Source organism: Saimiri boliviensis, chromosome 4 (genome assembly GCF_048565385.1).
Source record: "Saimiri boliviensis isolate mSaiBol1 chromosome 4, mSaiBol1.pri, whole genome shotgun sequence".
Lineage (NCBI taxonomy): Eukaryota > Metazoa > Chordata > Mammalia > Primates > Cebidae > Saimiri > Saimiri boliviensis.
The window spans coordinates 5,208,398-5,222,670 of NC_133452.1; the positions used below are offsets into that span (position 1 = coordinate 5,208,398).

At 38.6% G+C, this 14,273-nt stretch overlaps 1 protein-coding gene across 12 annotated transcripts in view; it reads left to right on the forward strand.

The window, feature by feature from the left end:
• Window positions 1–14,273, forward strand: part of PDE10A (phosphodiesterase 10A) — a 656,074-nt gene that overhangs the window by 594,486 nt on the left and 47,315 nt on the right. For all 12 annotated transcript variants that reach the window (XM_074397164.1, XM_074397168.1, XM_074397166.1 and 9 more), the window contains 3 exons: window positions 149–299; window positions 4,325–4,480; window positions 13,580–13,752. In XM_074397164.1, coding sequence (XP_074253265.1) covers window positions 149–299; window positions 4,325–4,480; window positions 13,580–13,752 — 480 coding nt within the window. The remainder of the gene's footprint in view (window positions 1–148; window positions 300–4,324; window positions 4,481–13,579; window positions 13,753–14,273) is intronic.

Here is a 14,273-nt window from a genome sequence, read left to right on the forward strand (position 1 = left end):
TTTCAGTGCTCATGGACTCAGTCAGCATAGAAATCTTTAGAGTTGCACGAGTATAAGGGTACAGACGTGTGTACCTAAACTAGAGGGTTCTCCTACAACATAGTGATTTGCTGCTGGTTTCAGTCATAACAATTTCTTTTCCATGCAGCTTTGAGCTTGAAAAGTTGTGTCGTTTTATAATGTCTGTGAAGAAGAACTACCGGCGAGTTCCCTATCACAACTGGAAGCATGCGGTCACTGTGGCGCACTGCATGTACGCCATACTTCAGAACAACCACACGCTTTTCACGGACCTTGAGGTGGGTGTGCAGTCTTTACCACTGTTCCTCGTAACCTCAGTGGATTGAATACTGCCTATCAGGAGCGCATTGTTGACACGGATTTGTGACCTGTTAGTCTAAGAAAAATTTTGTTTCAATAAATCAATAGCAGCCCATTTTTAGATTCCTGTACCCAAACATTTAGCATATTATTTTGTATAAGAAATGTAGATAAAAGAAATTTTAACTTCACCAAAATATCCCCCAAGAAAACACTAATTTTGTAGTCTGTCTTCTCTATTAAAGCTGAAATGTTCTGAAGAGATATAAACAGTGAATTTTATTCATTGCTTATATGCCCTGGATAATGTAGACATATCCTGCCAATTTCAGAACTTAGAGTATTAAATACAGTGAAGACATAAGTGGTTTTGATCTCTTCCAGCATGAGGAAGCAAAGGGTCTGAAATGTTTAATTAATTTACCTGACTTTAAATATCCAAAGTTGGCGACATATCCAAAGTTTTCAGGATCTCAGAGTTAGAATTGGAGATTGCCACCTCCATTCACCAACCACAGTCAAATTCCCGTACTTGAAAGCCAGGCTAAGTGCTTAGTGACTCCTGGCCACAAAGGTGGCTGATTCCACATCTGGACAATCCTGACCTTGAAGGATATTCCTCCTTGTGACCATGTGGGGCCTGGTAGTGTCTATGCACACCTTAGATGGAGACCTCCCTTCTCTCCTTTGTAAAACTGGTATCATCTTTTACGTCACATATGACTGGGCAGAGAAAGGAGCTGTCATCTTTGTGATAAATAAATTGTGCTTTTCTCAGATTCACATTTAAACTAGAATCCAGTACTTGTGAAGGTCCACTCTATCCTTTTTCTATCCAACTGGACCAAATTCACGGTCTGAGTGGAAAACTCGAAAGATGCATTCTAGGAAAAACAAAAATCAAATAAAACGTAGCATTTAAGAAAGAATTAAAAATTATCCCCTAGTTTTCTTTTTTTTAATCTTTAGTTCAAGTGAAGTTTAGCCTAATCAGTAATTTATTGTTTATAACCTCTCCCCAAAAGATTCAGATGAAATCTCTTCTTTTTTCATGTTTGTCTAAACAATGTCCTTTTCTGTCGAACACTGTGTATTGAGACTTTCAGCATTGTCTCCATTCTGTTCCTTTTAAGAAAGCAATTTCATTGTCTCGTTTTGCCATTTTGTCATACCCTGTGAGTTTAAGAACTATAGAAATTATACTTTCAAATAGCATTGGAATTTATATTCAAAAAATTGAAAATTTAAAGATAAGTGAGAAAAACTGTTGATAGATGTTGACTCTCATTTAAGTTCCTAAGTCATTTCTGGAATTATATCATTACATTTTCCCAAAACCTCAGATCGTTTTGGCTGAAAAAAAAAATCCCCAAATAACATGCAAATGTTTAAAACATATTTTATAAAGAGGAAATTTAATCTCTAACAGAACCATTAGAAGTTATCATTTGATCTTTTTAAAGGGAAATGCTTAACAAGGTAATTCTTTATACATTATTTTCAGATGTATGATTCTGGTACACCTTTAATAAAACTACTGAAAGTCATGTCAATTTTAAAAATGCGTTTAAAAACTGGAAAGATGATAACTTTTACATATTGTGCAAGATTATAAAACCTTGAGATTTCTTAGCAGGTACATGATGATAACACAGCATCATAAACATGGAAACTACCCCAAAACAAAATGATACTAACAACATAAGTAAGTCAATTATCTTAAGAATGCTAGGCAACTATGATTGCTAACATGATGTTTCATGGGGTTAGTGGTTACTGGTGAGATTTCCCTTCCAATTATGTTATGGGAAAAACCAGTTCTGCATTATCAGGATAAAGGAGAAGCAGGCATATCGCTAAAAATGTGCCTGTGAGAACCTCTGCTGACTCCCATAGCAGCACCCGCACCCCCCATTGTCAGTGTCTGCCCTCAGCAGGCTCTGCCTTGCCCACCTCCTTTAAATCATCACTCTCCTCTCCAGAGCTGACCCGTTTCTTTATCATCTCTGTCACCTCCACCTCTTTGAGAACACTGCCTAGCAATGCTTCCCACTCTTCTCTTTTCCTCCATTATCATGTTCTCACCCCTCTTTTCTGGAACATTGCTGTCTGCATGTAAGCGTGCATTTTTGACTTCCGTCTTAGAATATGCTCGGATCTGCTGCTCTGCTCAGCTCCCTCCCTGTTTTCTAAGCTCTTCTTTGCAGTAAACCCCATGTTAGTGTTAACCTACTGGCTCTTTCAAAATCCTCTCCTCACATTCTTTCTGAAAATGACTCTGAGCAAGCTTCTGACCTTAACACCCCAGAAAATGCCCTGCTCCAGGTCACCAGTGACCTGCACCTTGTGAGATCCAAGGGTCAACACTCAGTGACTTCACTTGAATTCCGGGACACTCGGCTCTTGGTTTTTCTGTGGATGCACTGGCTGTTCCTCCCTTGGGTTTTCTGTTGTTGTTGTTGTTTCTTATTCCTTCTCTTTCCTCAGACTTAAAGGTGGAAAACTTGAGAGCTGAGACCTTGACCCTTTTCTGTCCTCAAACTATGACCTTGGTGAGCTCAGCCAATCACGTGGCCTTAAATGCTGCATGAGCACTGACAGTTTCATTTCTCCAGCCAGAGGCTATCTCCAGACCTTGAGGTTTCAGTAGTTTCTACCTGACAAATCAAAATCTCCACTTGTCAAATGTCCACTTGCCTATCAAGTAGACTTCTCACCCAGTCTAATATGATCTCCTGACCTCTCTCCTCAAACCCGTTCCACCTACAGTTCTCGCATATCAGTTGATGGTAATCATGACAGCTTCTAAGGGCAAAAAATTTGGTGTCACATTTGACCCCTCCTTACCTCCTTCCTTTTCACACCCTGACAGTCAAAAAGTCCTGTTGGTTCTGCCTGCAAATTGCATCCACACTTTAATCACCCTGTAGAAGTTTTCATTGTTATTATCCTGGTCTAAAGTTCTGTTACATTTTGTCTCAATTACTTTAGAAACCTCCTCACTGATTTCTCATCCCCCTGGAGTCTGTTTTCAACACAGTTGCCAGAATAATCTTCTAAACATGTAAGGAAGATGATAACACTGCTCTGCTAAAACCCTGTACCAATAGTTCCCCCGATCACTGAGAATGTGAGGCCTCTGTGATGACTGCCTTCCCCGACTCTGCCCCGCTGGCCGCCTTCGTAGTCCTCCAAGTCTCAGGGCACACTCGTCTTCAAGTGTGTGTTCTCACTGCTCCTGGGCCTGGTGTGGTCCTCTCCCACACTCCGCTCACCTCTCCTTCCCCTCTCTCAGGTCTCACACCTGGCCTTTTCATGAGGCCTGCCTGCCTACTTTATTTCATAACCAACCTGAGTCCCTCTAATTCCCTTTAGCCTGCTCTGCCTTTTTCCTATATGTTTGGCTTTTTTACATGTGATAGATGATTTACCTGTTATGTTCATTGTTTATAGTAGCAATAGCATTGTTAGAATTTAACACCGAATGGATTTTGTGGAAACTGGCTTTTCTTTCTTTGTGCAGATTTGCTTTTTCTGTAATTCTTTGGAACATCTGTTTTATATCACCTTTAATTTGATACCTCCTGTACCTTTTCCTAGAGTTAAGAGAGAAACTCAAAAATAATTTGACTGTCAGATTCATAAGCAGAGAAACAAAGAAAGGGGCTACAAATAAGTTAGATCAGGCGTCCCCAAACTACGGCCCGAGGCCCCCTGAGGCCATTTATCCGGCCCTCTACAGCACTTCAGGAAGGGGCACCTCTTTCATTGGTGGTCAGTGAGAGGAGCACAGTATGTGGCGGCCCTCCAACGGTCTGAGGGACAGTGAACTGGCCCCCTGTGTAAAAAGTTTGGGGACATCTGATTATCTGGAATTTCAAATATCCCTAAGGGTGTTTGCTGTGTTAATGCCAGAAAGTAATGTGACATGAACGTGAGCTGTAAGTATGCTCTTGTTTGTTTCTGTGTTTTGAATATCTTTGCATCATATTATCTTTTAAAGCGCAAAGGACTGCTGATTGCGTGTCTGTGTCATGACCTGGACCACAGGGGCTTTAGTAACAGCTACCTGCAGAAGTTCGACCACCCTCTGGCAGCTCTCTACTCCACCTCCACCATGGAGCAGCACCATTTCTCCCAGACGGTGTCCATCCTCCAGGTGAGTCCCCTCGCACCATCTCCCTCTTTGTCTGAAAGGCTGCCTAAGAGACAGCGATACTTCATAGGTGGAAAAGGAAGATCGGTATGGCTTCCTCAAAACCAACAGCTACATTTTATTGTAGGACCTTATATTTATAGTCATAATTAAATAATAATTTTTTTTACATAAAGAATTCTTTACAAAGATTTCGAATACATGTGTTTTGCAATCACATTTGTTTTTAAAATACTATATCAATACGTACATGTAATTCTAAAGCAATACTTATTTTACAGTTTAAATCAATTAATTTTATAGATTAACTTATTCTTGAACCAGAACGTATTAAATAGTAAATCTTTAAAGTTAGATAAATTTAAGGTTTTAAGTGCACTGTATGTAGCCTTCTTCTTCTTATTTTTTTTTACATTTTTTTTTTTTTTTTACTTTGTTGCTTTTACGATGTTCTTGGTAATTAGTGTAGACAATCTCAGATATCACTTCAATATGATATATATGCTCCTTCTTTCTTAAATGATTTTTCTCATACTCACCTTTAAAAGGTAGCTGTTACAACCTAATGATTTGATTCCTATCACAAACAATTTTTGAAAATATAATCTGTGTGCGGCTTAAGATAGTGGACCCTGTGTGTTCCTTTCACTGTCAGCATCTCTAAGTAGGAAGAGAAATTGTTGTTACGTCTTCTGATGATGTGTCTAAGGGAAAGGGTTTTGAGTTTTCAGGATGTCACAGCAAAATGCCAGCAGTGACTCTACTAGTAATGGGCCACAGTCAGGTTGCAAAGCAGAAAGACTTGGCCATTTGGTGCAGTTTTTCTCTGTTGAACACGCTGGGCCTCCTCTAAACGCCAGGATTTTTTTCTCCCCTCAGTTTCCCAAAGGCTTCTATTAGTGAGTGCCTCCTCATTTAACTGTCCATGTGATTGGCAGTGATGCGCACTCAGTCCTTTTTAAAACTCAGAAACTTACCTGTCCAAGTCTCATTTCCTCAGGCCTGCACAGGTAAATGATCACCTTACTCTATTGTGCTGTTCTAATGACCTGCTGGGTAAAAGTGAAGAGTATTTTAGATACGGAGCTAGTTTAGTCATTTTCAAGCCATCCCCAGTAGGTAGCAGATGTTGAGCTTGCTCAAGGGCCAGCTCAGTCCTGAAAGCAACATGTTGTCACCATTTCTGTCATTTGCTTCGTACCAACCCTTTTAAATGACGTATGTTTGGATGGATAGATACATACATGCATAAAACAAGCATACATGGAAATTTAAAGAGGATAAAATGTGTATGTATGTATGTGTACATATTTATAAATATGTGTAAAACATGCTTTTGTAAATAGATGAACATTCTAAAACTTCATTGACAGCTTATATCTACTTTGACCTCACTCATCATTTGAGACTATTTATTTGCATAAGAAGCATGCCAGAAACAATATCAGGATGACTTCACTTAGAAATAATTAGGAGTCACTGAATTAGCATCCCATGTTCTAAGTGAATTTGTGCATTTGACAGGACAACATTGCTAGCAGTTTAATCACAACTGAATTTTAATAGCCAATATAGAGTTTCTTTAGAAAGTCTATTTTAAGTAAAATATGATTAGTTTTGAAGTAGGTCAGAATTGCAAACTTTATTGCCACTGAGTAGAATAAAAAATAAACCTTGTAATATGGCAGTCACATGAAGGCAGGTGGGAATGGGGAAGCCCTAGGTCCACCTAAGCCCTAAGAAGACTTGGCCCAGTTGCTGCCATCAAAAATGGATGTTTAGGGTGATTTGCCTCCATTGTGGCAAAGCATCAGCAAGGTGGAGATTGCAGATTATGTAATGCAGTGTTCCTAAAAATGATCAGAACTAGTAACAAGAACTCATGGCAATAAGTTAAGTTGAGACAGGTAAGCTGTTGGCATTTAAAAAGGTGTGGGAGAACAGGTTCAGATATTAGAGCTGGAATTTCAGTCACTGGCGAAGTAGTAATAGCAAATGTGTTCTCCTGCTTAGAGAAAATAAGGTGCTAGGTACACTGCAGAAACAAAAGCTGGGAATAAGAACAAGGGATTGCTGCAAATTGAGATGAAAAGCACTACCAGTTTGAAAAAAACAGATGTATATATTTGATTGACAAAAACCCTTCCATTTGAGCCACGCCCAGGGAGAAATCATATTGGGATCATAAACAGACAGCCCCATCTACATGGGCAGGAATATTCAGAAAAGTATCTTCCTTTTCTGAAAACGTCTGTACTCCTGGCTGATTTTGCGGTTATCCCCATGATACTTCTCTGAGTGTTTTTTCAGATTCATCTAACTGGTCCCTAAAATTCAATTTGATAACAAACATATTTATTGAGCACCTTCTATTTGCCAACACCTGTTTTAGGCACTGGGAGTGTAGTGATAAACAGAACAAACATAAATCCCTGTCCTCCGGAACTCACAGTCTAGAGTGAGGAAGGCCTGAGTCCCCTGACTTCTGCCCTTACATTGTTCTCATTGGCTCACCACCTGACACACCTGTGGCTCTAACTGACAGTGGTACCCTGAGGACTCAGACCCGTGTGATTCCGCCTAGTGCTCAGTCGGACTTCTGCCCAAGCGCTTGAACTCTGTATTCCGTATGGCCCAAATTGTGCCTGGTATTATACGTATGTAGGTGCCTTCTGTATTTTCTGTCTCTGTGATGGCAATGTTATCGACCCAGGAATGCAGGCTGATGACCTTAGAGTCATCATTTTCCCCTTCTTTAGCCTTATCTTCCCATTCTTCCCTCCCATTACCACCAAGTCCTGCTGATTTTGTATTTCATCAGAAGACACGTACAAGCTTGACTAATTAAGATGATATCCTTGGGTAACAGTTAAAAACTCCAACTTCCAGTCATTAAAATAAGACAGAACAATCTGTACGTTCATGGTATGAATACCTGTGATTCTTCTGTTTATCCACCAAAGATTTTTCCCATTGCTTTCTTGATCTGCATTGCTAAACAGATGATCGTGAGCATGGCGCTGTCCATCCTCTGGCCACACAGCCAGATACAACATAAGCAATTTTGTATATCATGGCTGGAAACAGTTCCCCGTCAGGCATCCTCACAGGTGTGTGTTGCATATGGGGCTGCTTATCACAGTTTTGCCAACTTGAGGGCCAGCTTTCAGTGTGGCTGCCAGTGGCATCTATTGGATAAGCAGGGCATTCAGAAGAGTACTGCCAGTTAACACAGTGACAATGGCAAGCAAGGAGAATAATACGATAGACTTTAAAAACTAACCTTCAGGCTCTGTCTCTCTCTCTCTCCCCCACTACACACACACGCACACACATACACAGATCCACATACGTATGTTACTCATGGTAGAAAAGCAGGAAGTGTGTTTTTGCTCACAGTTTGCCTTGACCTTGGTCGCAGGGATAGGACGCAGTAGGTAGTCCCTTGTTGAGTGGGCAGTGGGAAGAGATTAAGTCATGGAGTAAGGGTAAGTATAAAAGCATCTGCAGAGAAGGTCAATCTCCCTTCTCATCTTTCCCTGAGCTTCCCATGGTGTCTAAATGCTGGGCATCAGGATTGTGTTCATGGTGTTTGGGGCCCATCACAGTGTATAGATCATGGTGGACATTTAGCGAGATGAAAGTCTCACGTGGGTCTCTAGTAAATGGTAATCTTGCCCCTCTGACCTCTACAGCCTCCAAAGTGTCAAGCACCATCCCCACTTGACATCCCAGTTTCAGCCTTCACTGTATTTTGTCTGTTTTTTCGCCTTTCCCCCTTATCCATCACTGTTTCTCCAAGTGCTTGTCTCTCAAATCACTCCTCCAGATATATGCCTGGATATGTTTTTCTCCTATTTAAAAGCCATTAGTGGCCCTCCCAGGGTGTCAGGAGTCATTTCCTGGTTTCTCAGTTGATACACAAGTCTTTTATGAGAGGCCCCTGTCTGTTCCAGGACCACAGTATCTACTCTGCTTCTGTAGTTTCAGATCGTATCTTAACTCCGTCCCACTGGCCGGGTTTCTTCCACATGTACTTCCCCCACACCCTTTCTGTGGCTGCCCACTCAGGTATGACCTCATCCAATAAAATTCTTTGAGTGCATCCACACATTACACATCGCTGGAGTGCATCACTGCCCCCTTTTACACAGCGCAGAGCACCTCAGCCATACATACGTCTTAGTAGTTGGTTGGTTTTTTTTAACATTATATTGAAATTTTCTGTTTGTGAGTTAGGCTTCCCACCTCTTCTGAATTAGAAGCTGATAAGGAGAGTCACTGCCCCGCTTGCAGACTCACAGGCCCACCTCTGGGGCTGTTGATAATGGGCACAGGGGGGAAATGTGAAGGTAGAGCATGGGGAGAAGGGCAGAGTGGGCGGAACCCGCGCTCAGAGATCTGAAACTGAAGCTTTATGTAAGAAAAGTGAGTAGCTATGTCGGGTGAGCAGAGTGCTGAGACTCTGAGCAGGAGAAGGCAAATTTAATACCTTCAAGTGAGGAGATTGTTTATGGGAACCGTTGCATCCAAGAAAGTAGGTTAGCTTTGTTTTCTTACCTAAAACTGACTAGCTTACAATTAATAATTGTGATAGAACCACTATTGCTGGAGTATTAAATCAGTTTATTCTGTTTACTCATGAGATACTAATGATTATTTTGAATATTGAAACTATACTTTTTTCTTTCTTTTGCCTTCTGTGAGTACCCCATTTTGACTTTGAAAATAGCCAAAATTTTAGAAAATAGACCAATTAGGAATGATTATTCTCATTATTAAGACTATTTTTTAAAATTCCACTAATTAAAAATTATCTGTTGCTTTTGAAATATGGTCATATTTCGGAAAATTATCTATTTATATCCACATTTTGGGATCCCATGGCTTCTTACTAGTCTGTATAACAGTACTATTTATGTGACTCAGCTAGAGAGTTCTTCCAATTCATCTGAACTACATATAATTTACTGTTACGTATTACAATTACAGCAAAATTATTGTACTTCTATTCAACACTACCTGTGCTATTAATCTAAAATATATGACATCATGGCTAGTTTAAATCTGTCCTTTTCTACAGATATGTCCTGAATGGAAAAGGTATTCGGCTCTCAGATTCATTTCTAGGCATATACTTGTTTGTTCATCTCTCTTTCCCTTAATTCTGACTGTGGAAGTTACACTGGTAGATTTTGTCATCATCATCATCATCATCATCATCATCATTGTTATAATAGTCATCATTACACTGGTAGATTTTATCATCATCATCATCATCATTGTTGTAATAGTCATCATTTTATCATGTATTGGAAGCTTACAGTGAACCAGAAACTTAAGTATTTTGCACATATTTTAATACAGCTTATTTTTATTATATCCCCATAAGTATTATTATTTTCATTTTACAAATGAGAGTAATATGTACCAAAGAGTTTAAGTAATCTATTTGTCACATAACTAATACAGAATGACATTAAAAACTAGAATTATTTGACTCCAAAATCTGTGCTCTTAATTACCGTACTGTAATGCTTCGTAATAGGTGGTTTTATGTACTAGGTAATTAAATTTCAAAATCCATATTCTATATATTTTAAAGGCATTGCCGTGATGAGTGCTTGATGCACTTAGTTGCGTCACTGACTTATTTTTCCTAAAGTACCTAAACAATTCGGCCCATACCTCTGGCTTCCTATAGCAGTGCTTGACACAGTGGGGCAGGATTGCTGAAGATCAAGGCCTGGACTGGTTGTCATGCAGGCGTAGAAATGTGAGCTTCAGGGTCTTTCCGTAAGAATCTCCTTAATAGAGCCTAGCATCATAGGACTTTTTGAGACATTATTTGTGATTAATAATAATATGCTTTAAACTGTCTGAGGAAGATCTGTCAGTCTTCCTGACTTGGTCCTGGGCTACCTCCAGTCTACACTGTTGTAGAATGATAGCTCTGAAACACAAATCTCATCGCATTGCCACCTAACTTAAAATTGCCAACAGCTCATAATTACTTTCAAGATGATATTTCAATTCCATAATCCAGCCATTAAAAAACTATTTGAGGTTATTACTCCCTATTTCCCTACTCAATTTGCTTAGCTGTATGTACTTTCTACAGTTCTTACCAAATTTCACTATTTCTGTGATATAAGCTGCTCCATGTCACATGCTGCTCCTCCTACCTCTACTCGTCTTTCAGAATTCATGTCCTCACCAAGGAAAAGCCTTCCATGTAAATAAAGGACTTCTTCCATGGTAATGTATTTAGCTCAGTCATAGAGAGCATTCCACTCTATTTTAATTACATGCTTTTATGCCCAGATGTCTTCCACTTAACTGTCAACTCCTTAAAAAATGAAACTTACACTGTTTGGGACTCTGGATATAGTAATTACCAAACTACTAATGTCCTTACACAAAATGGAGCACTACAGATTAAGTATCTGCCAAAAAAAGGAAGATATACTGTGTGTTCTTCATTGTGATGGGAAAGACAGCTGTGGCAAGAAAGCAGTGGCTCCCCAACGCCCCAGCAGTGGACAGAGTACTCAGAGCCTTTAGGATCCTCAGGATTAAGGGCTGGAAGGGTTTTTGACCATCATCTATTTAAGGGAGTCCCTGGGTCATCTTTAAGCATTGGCACCAATTTCCACATTGCGTCCGTTCTCTAACATCAGATCTCAGCCACAGCATTTACAACCAGAGCCTACCTGTGTGCTTTCACAGAGATGAGAATGACATGCCGTTCACTCTGTTAGGTTTTAAAAACATTCCTGGGTATAAAGTTTACTATTCCATGTTTGATGCATCCAAAATGGAATCAGCCAGCTTGAATTAACATAGACTTCAAACTACTTAACCGTAATAAAATTATCAATGGGTATATAAGAGTATTACATTGTATTGTAAGGCTTTATTATGTGTTGACAAATGCGAGATTGGAGGTTTAAAGAAGATACTGTTTATCTGCTATGCTTCATTGCTTGTATCTCCCTGCCTCATTTTCTTTAGTTTGGGTAGCAGCAAATGCCAGATTCTCTTAAAGAAAAGGGAGATATTTATTTTTTGTTTATTCATTCGTTCCCTCTATTCTTGTAAAATATTGAAGGAGACAGAAAATGAGTTACGCCTTTTTATTATAAAAGCCCTCTACTGAGCTTTTTCACCTAGTTTCCTTAAATACTGAAAAGTAATGATTCTGAAATAGCATAAATTATTTAAAATGAATTTTAGTTTGGGATCAGTCGACACTTTTGGGAGTCTGATAAAAACATGAACTTACAGATGACACACTCAGTGTATTATGTAAAATTACAGTGAGCTTATAACTCTTTTGTCCCCAACAGAATTTATACATCCTAGGCTAAGGAGTCCTTATTTTAGAAATTTTTTAAAAAAATCAACAGCAGACTCGACTTTTTATGTACTATAATGTAACAGGTTATGCTGGTAATTATTGGTGATAAAGAGAGTAGAGCATACAAATACAAAGCTTAAAAATGTATCAACTGTGATTCCCTTCACATGACCTGCAAAAAGCAGATATATGTACATGAGCACCAGCCAGACATACTGAAACATGAAGTGGGAAATTCAGGTCACAGGCATTAAGTGTTGATGCAGAGGTGGTGGTCACATCAAAGGAAAGCAGATACCACAGCGTGAATCAGAGTAAATATTTCCTTTTTCTGACTTTCTACAACAAAAATGAGGAGAGTTGAGGTTGGATCATAATTGGGTTCAGCTACCAGCCCAAAGCTTGACTCCCCTCCCATTGTCCCCGTAGGTCACTAATCACCCTGTGGTCAAACGGCTCAACTCATAGCGTCTCATGCACAGTCCCTGTGGGAACTCTGAACTAATTTAAGTGTTATATTTTGAAAGTGAAGGCATGTGTTTGGAAGTGCCTTATAAGCTGTAGAACTTGCTACAATTGTAAGGCCTTCCTACTGTTATTGCCAGGAAAATAACTAGAACTGAGTCCATTTGTTGCATTTATCATATGATAATTCAAATACTTCTAAGACTTTAAGAGCAAATAATATAGGACTATTCTAGTAATTGAAAACAAAAGGTACATGTACAGTTTCATTTAAGAATATGAAGAGACAGTGTCTTAGTGAGATGTCTAATTTTGTAAAGAAATACACTTCAATTATTTTAAGTTTTTACTGTATTTTAAGTCAATAAATTTATATTAAGAAAAGTAAAATAAATTAAAAATCAACTTAGAGTAGTACTATATTGACTAATAATGAAATAATATCAAGTGACTGATGAATCTACAAATTGAATGCATCTTAATTATCTCAAACTTTTTAGTTTCAACAAAAGTTTTTTTTTCTCAATTATAAATCAAAACCTTAAAATCTTCAGAGGAAGAAATTATTATAAATTTTTTAAAAGATTAATACACAGAAGACTATTCTGAGCCAATAGAATCCAGATTACCAATGTTCTGGTCTTGTTTCGGGTAATGATCTGCCATTTGCACCTCCCTTGAGAATAGAAGATGATCCTAGAGTTTTTGTACCTTCAGTAATTTGTGTTTTACGGAAAGGTATTTTTGCTCTTAGAGTTTTTGATGTTTGAATACACATCATATTGAGGTTGTAGGACATTTTCTTGTAGGATACAGATAAATATATTACTATTCATTAGGCATGCTTTGATATGTTACAACCTGAAGTGGACAAAGATATAGATGGCTTTTCAAGCCCATTAAGGTTCTAGTATAATACAAAAATTACTGATGCTTTTTATTAGCTTAAAAGGAAAAGTCTTTAACTTAAATATTTTACATTTTCAAGTTCTTTATTAGAAATATGCAAGAACTAGGTATATTTAAATCACTGGGGTTTCGTGGTAGTAAATGATGTGATTGTAGTTGAAATAGTTGCTTTAAGTGGTAACTTCATTGTTTCTGTAGCCAAAATACTATTTTGTTACTTATTTCAAACTATTGTTTTTTTTCCCCCAAACCTTTCATTAGTGTTCCAAATGCCATTGACTGACTATATTGTTTCAAATAACTGAAAATGTCATAAGATTAGAGCTTGTGCTTGTTATTGGTGGTTTTTATTTGTATTTTTTCCATAGTTGGAAGGGCACAATATCTTCTCCACCCTGAGCTCCAGTGAATATGAGCAGGTGCTTGAGATCATCCGCAAAGCCATCATTGCCACAGACCTTGCTTTATACTTTGGAAACAGGAAACAGTTGGAGGAGATGTACCAGACCGGATCGCTAAACCTTAATAATCAATCACATAGGTAAAAACAATTTTAAAAAGCTTAGAAGCTCAGAAAGTGTTATCTGGAATAAATTGATACTTAAGAAATATAATGTGGCATAAATTTATGTTTGAAAAAAAAAAGAAAAAAGGAATGTAAAATATTTACATGTTTTTCATTTTATGTACATGTTGTTCATATTTACTTTAGACATTTTGTTGTTTGACAGAGTTGCTGACAATGTCTAATGAAGATAATTAAAATACAGATTGGAAGTTAAACTAGTCACACAGGGGCTGGCACCTTGAAAAGGAAAGCCTGGCATGATGTTTCCCCAAGAGGTCCCTTCTGGCATTGATCCCCATTCAGGGTCTGGCAATTGGCCTCAGCGACTCAAGAGCAAATGAAACTGGATTCCTGTTTCAGAATCCAATCCTATTAAGCAAGCTAATGTGATTGGTGTAGAAACTGGACGCCCCTTTTATTGATCTGCAAATGTGTGATGCAGTCACAAGGATCAGAATATTGGCATCCGATGGGGTCAGAATCACTTAGGAAGC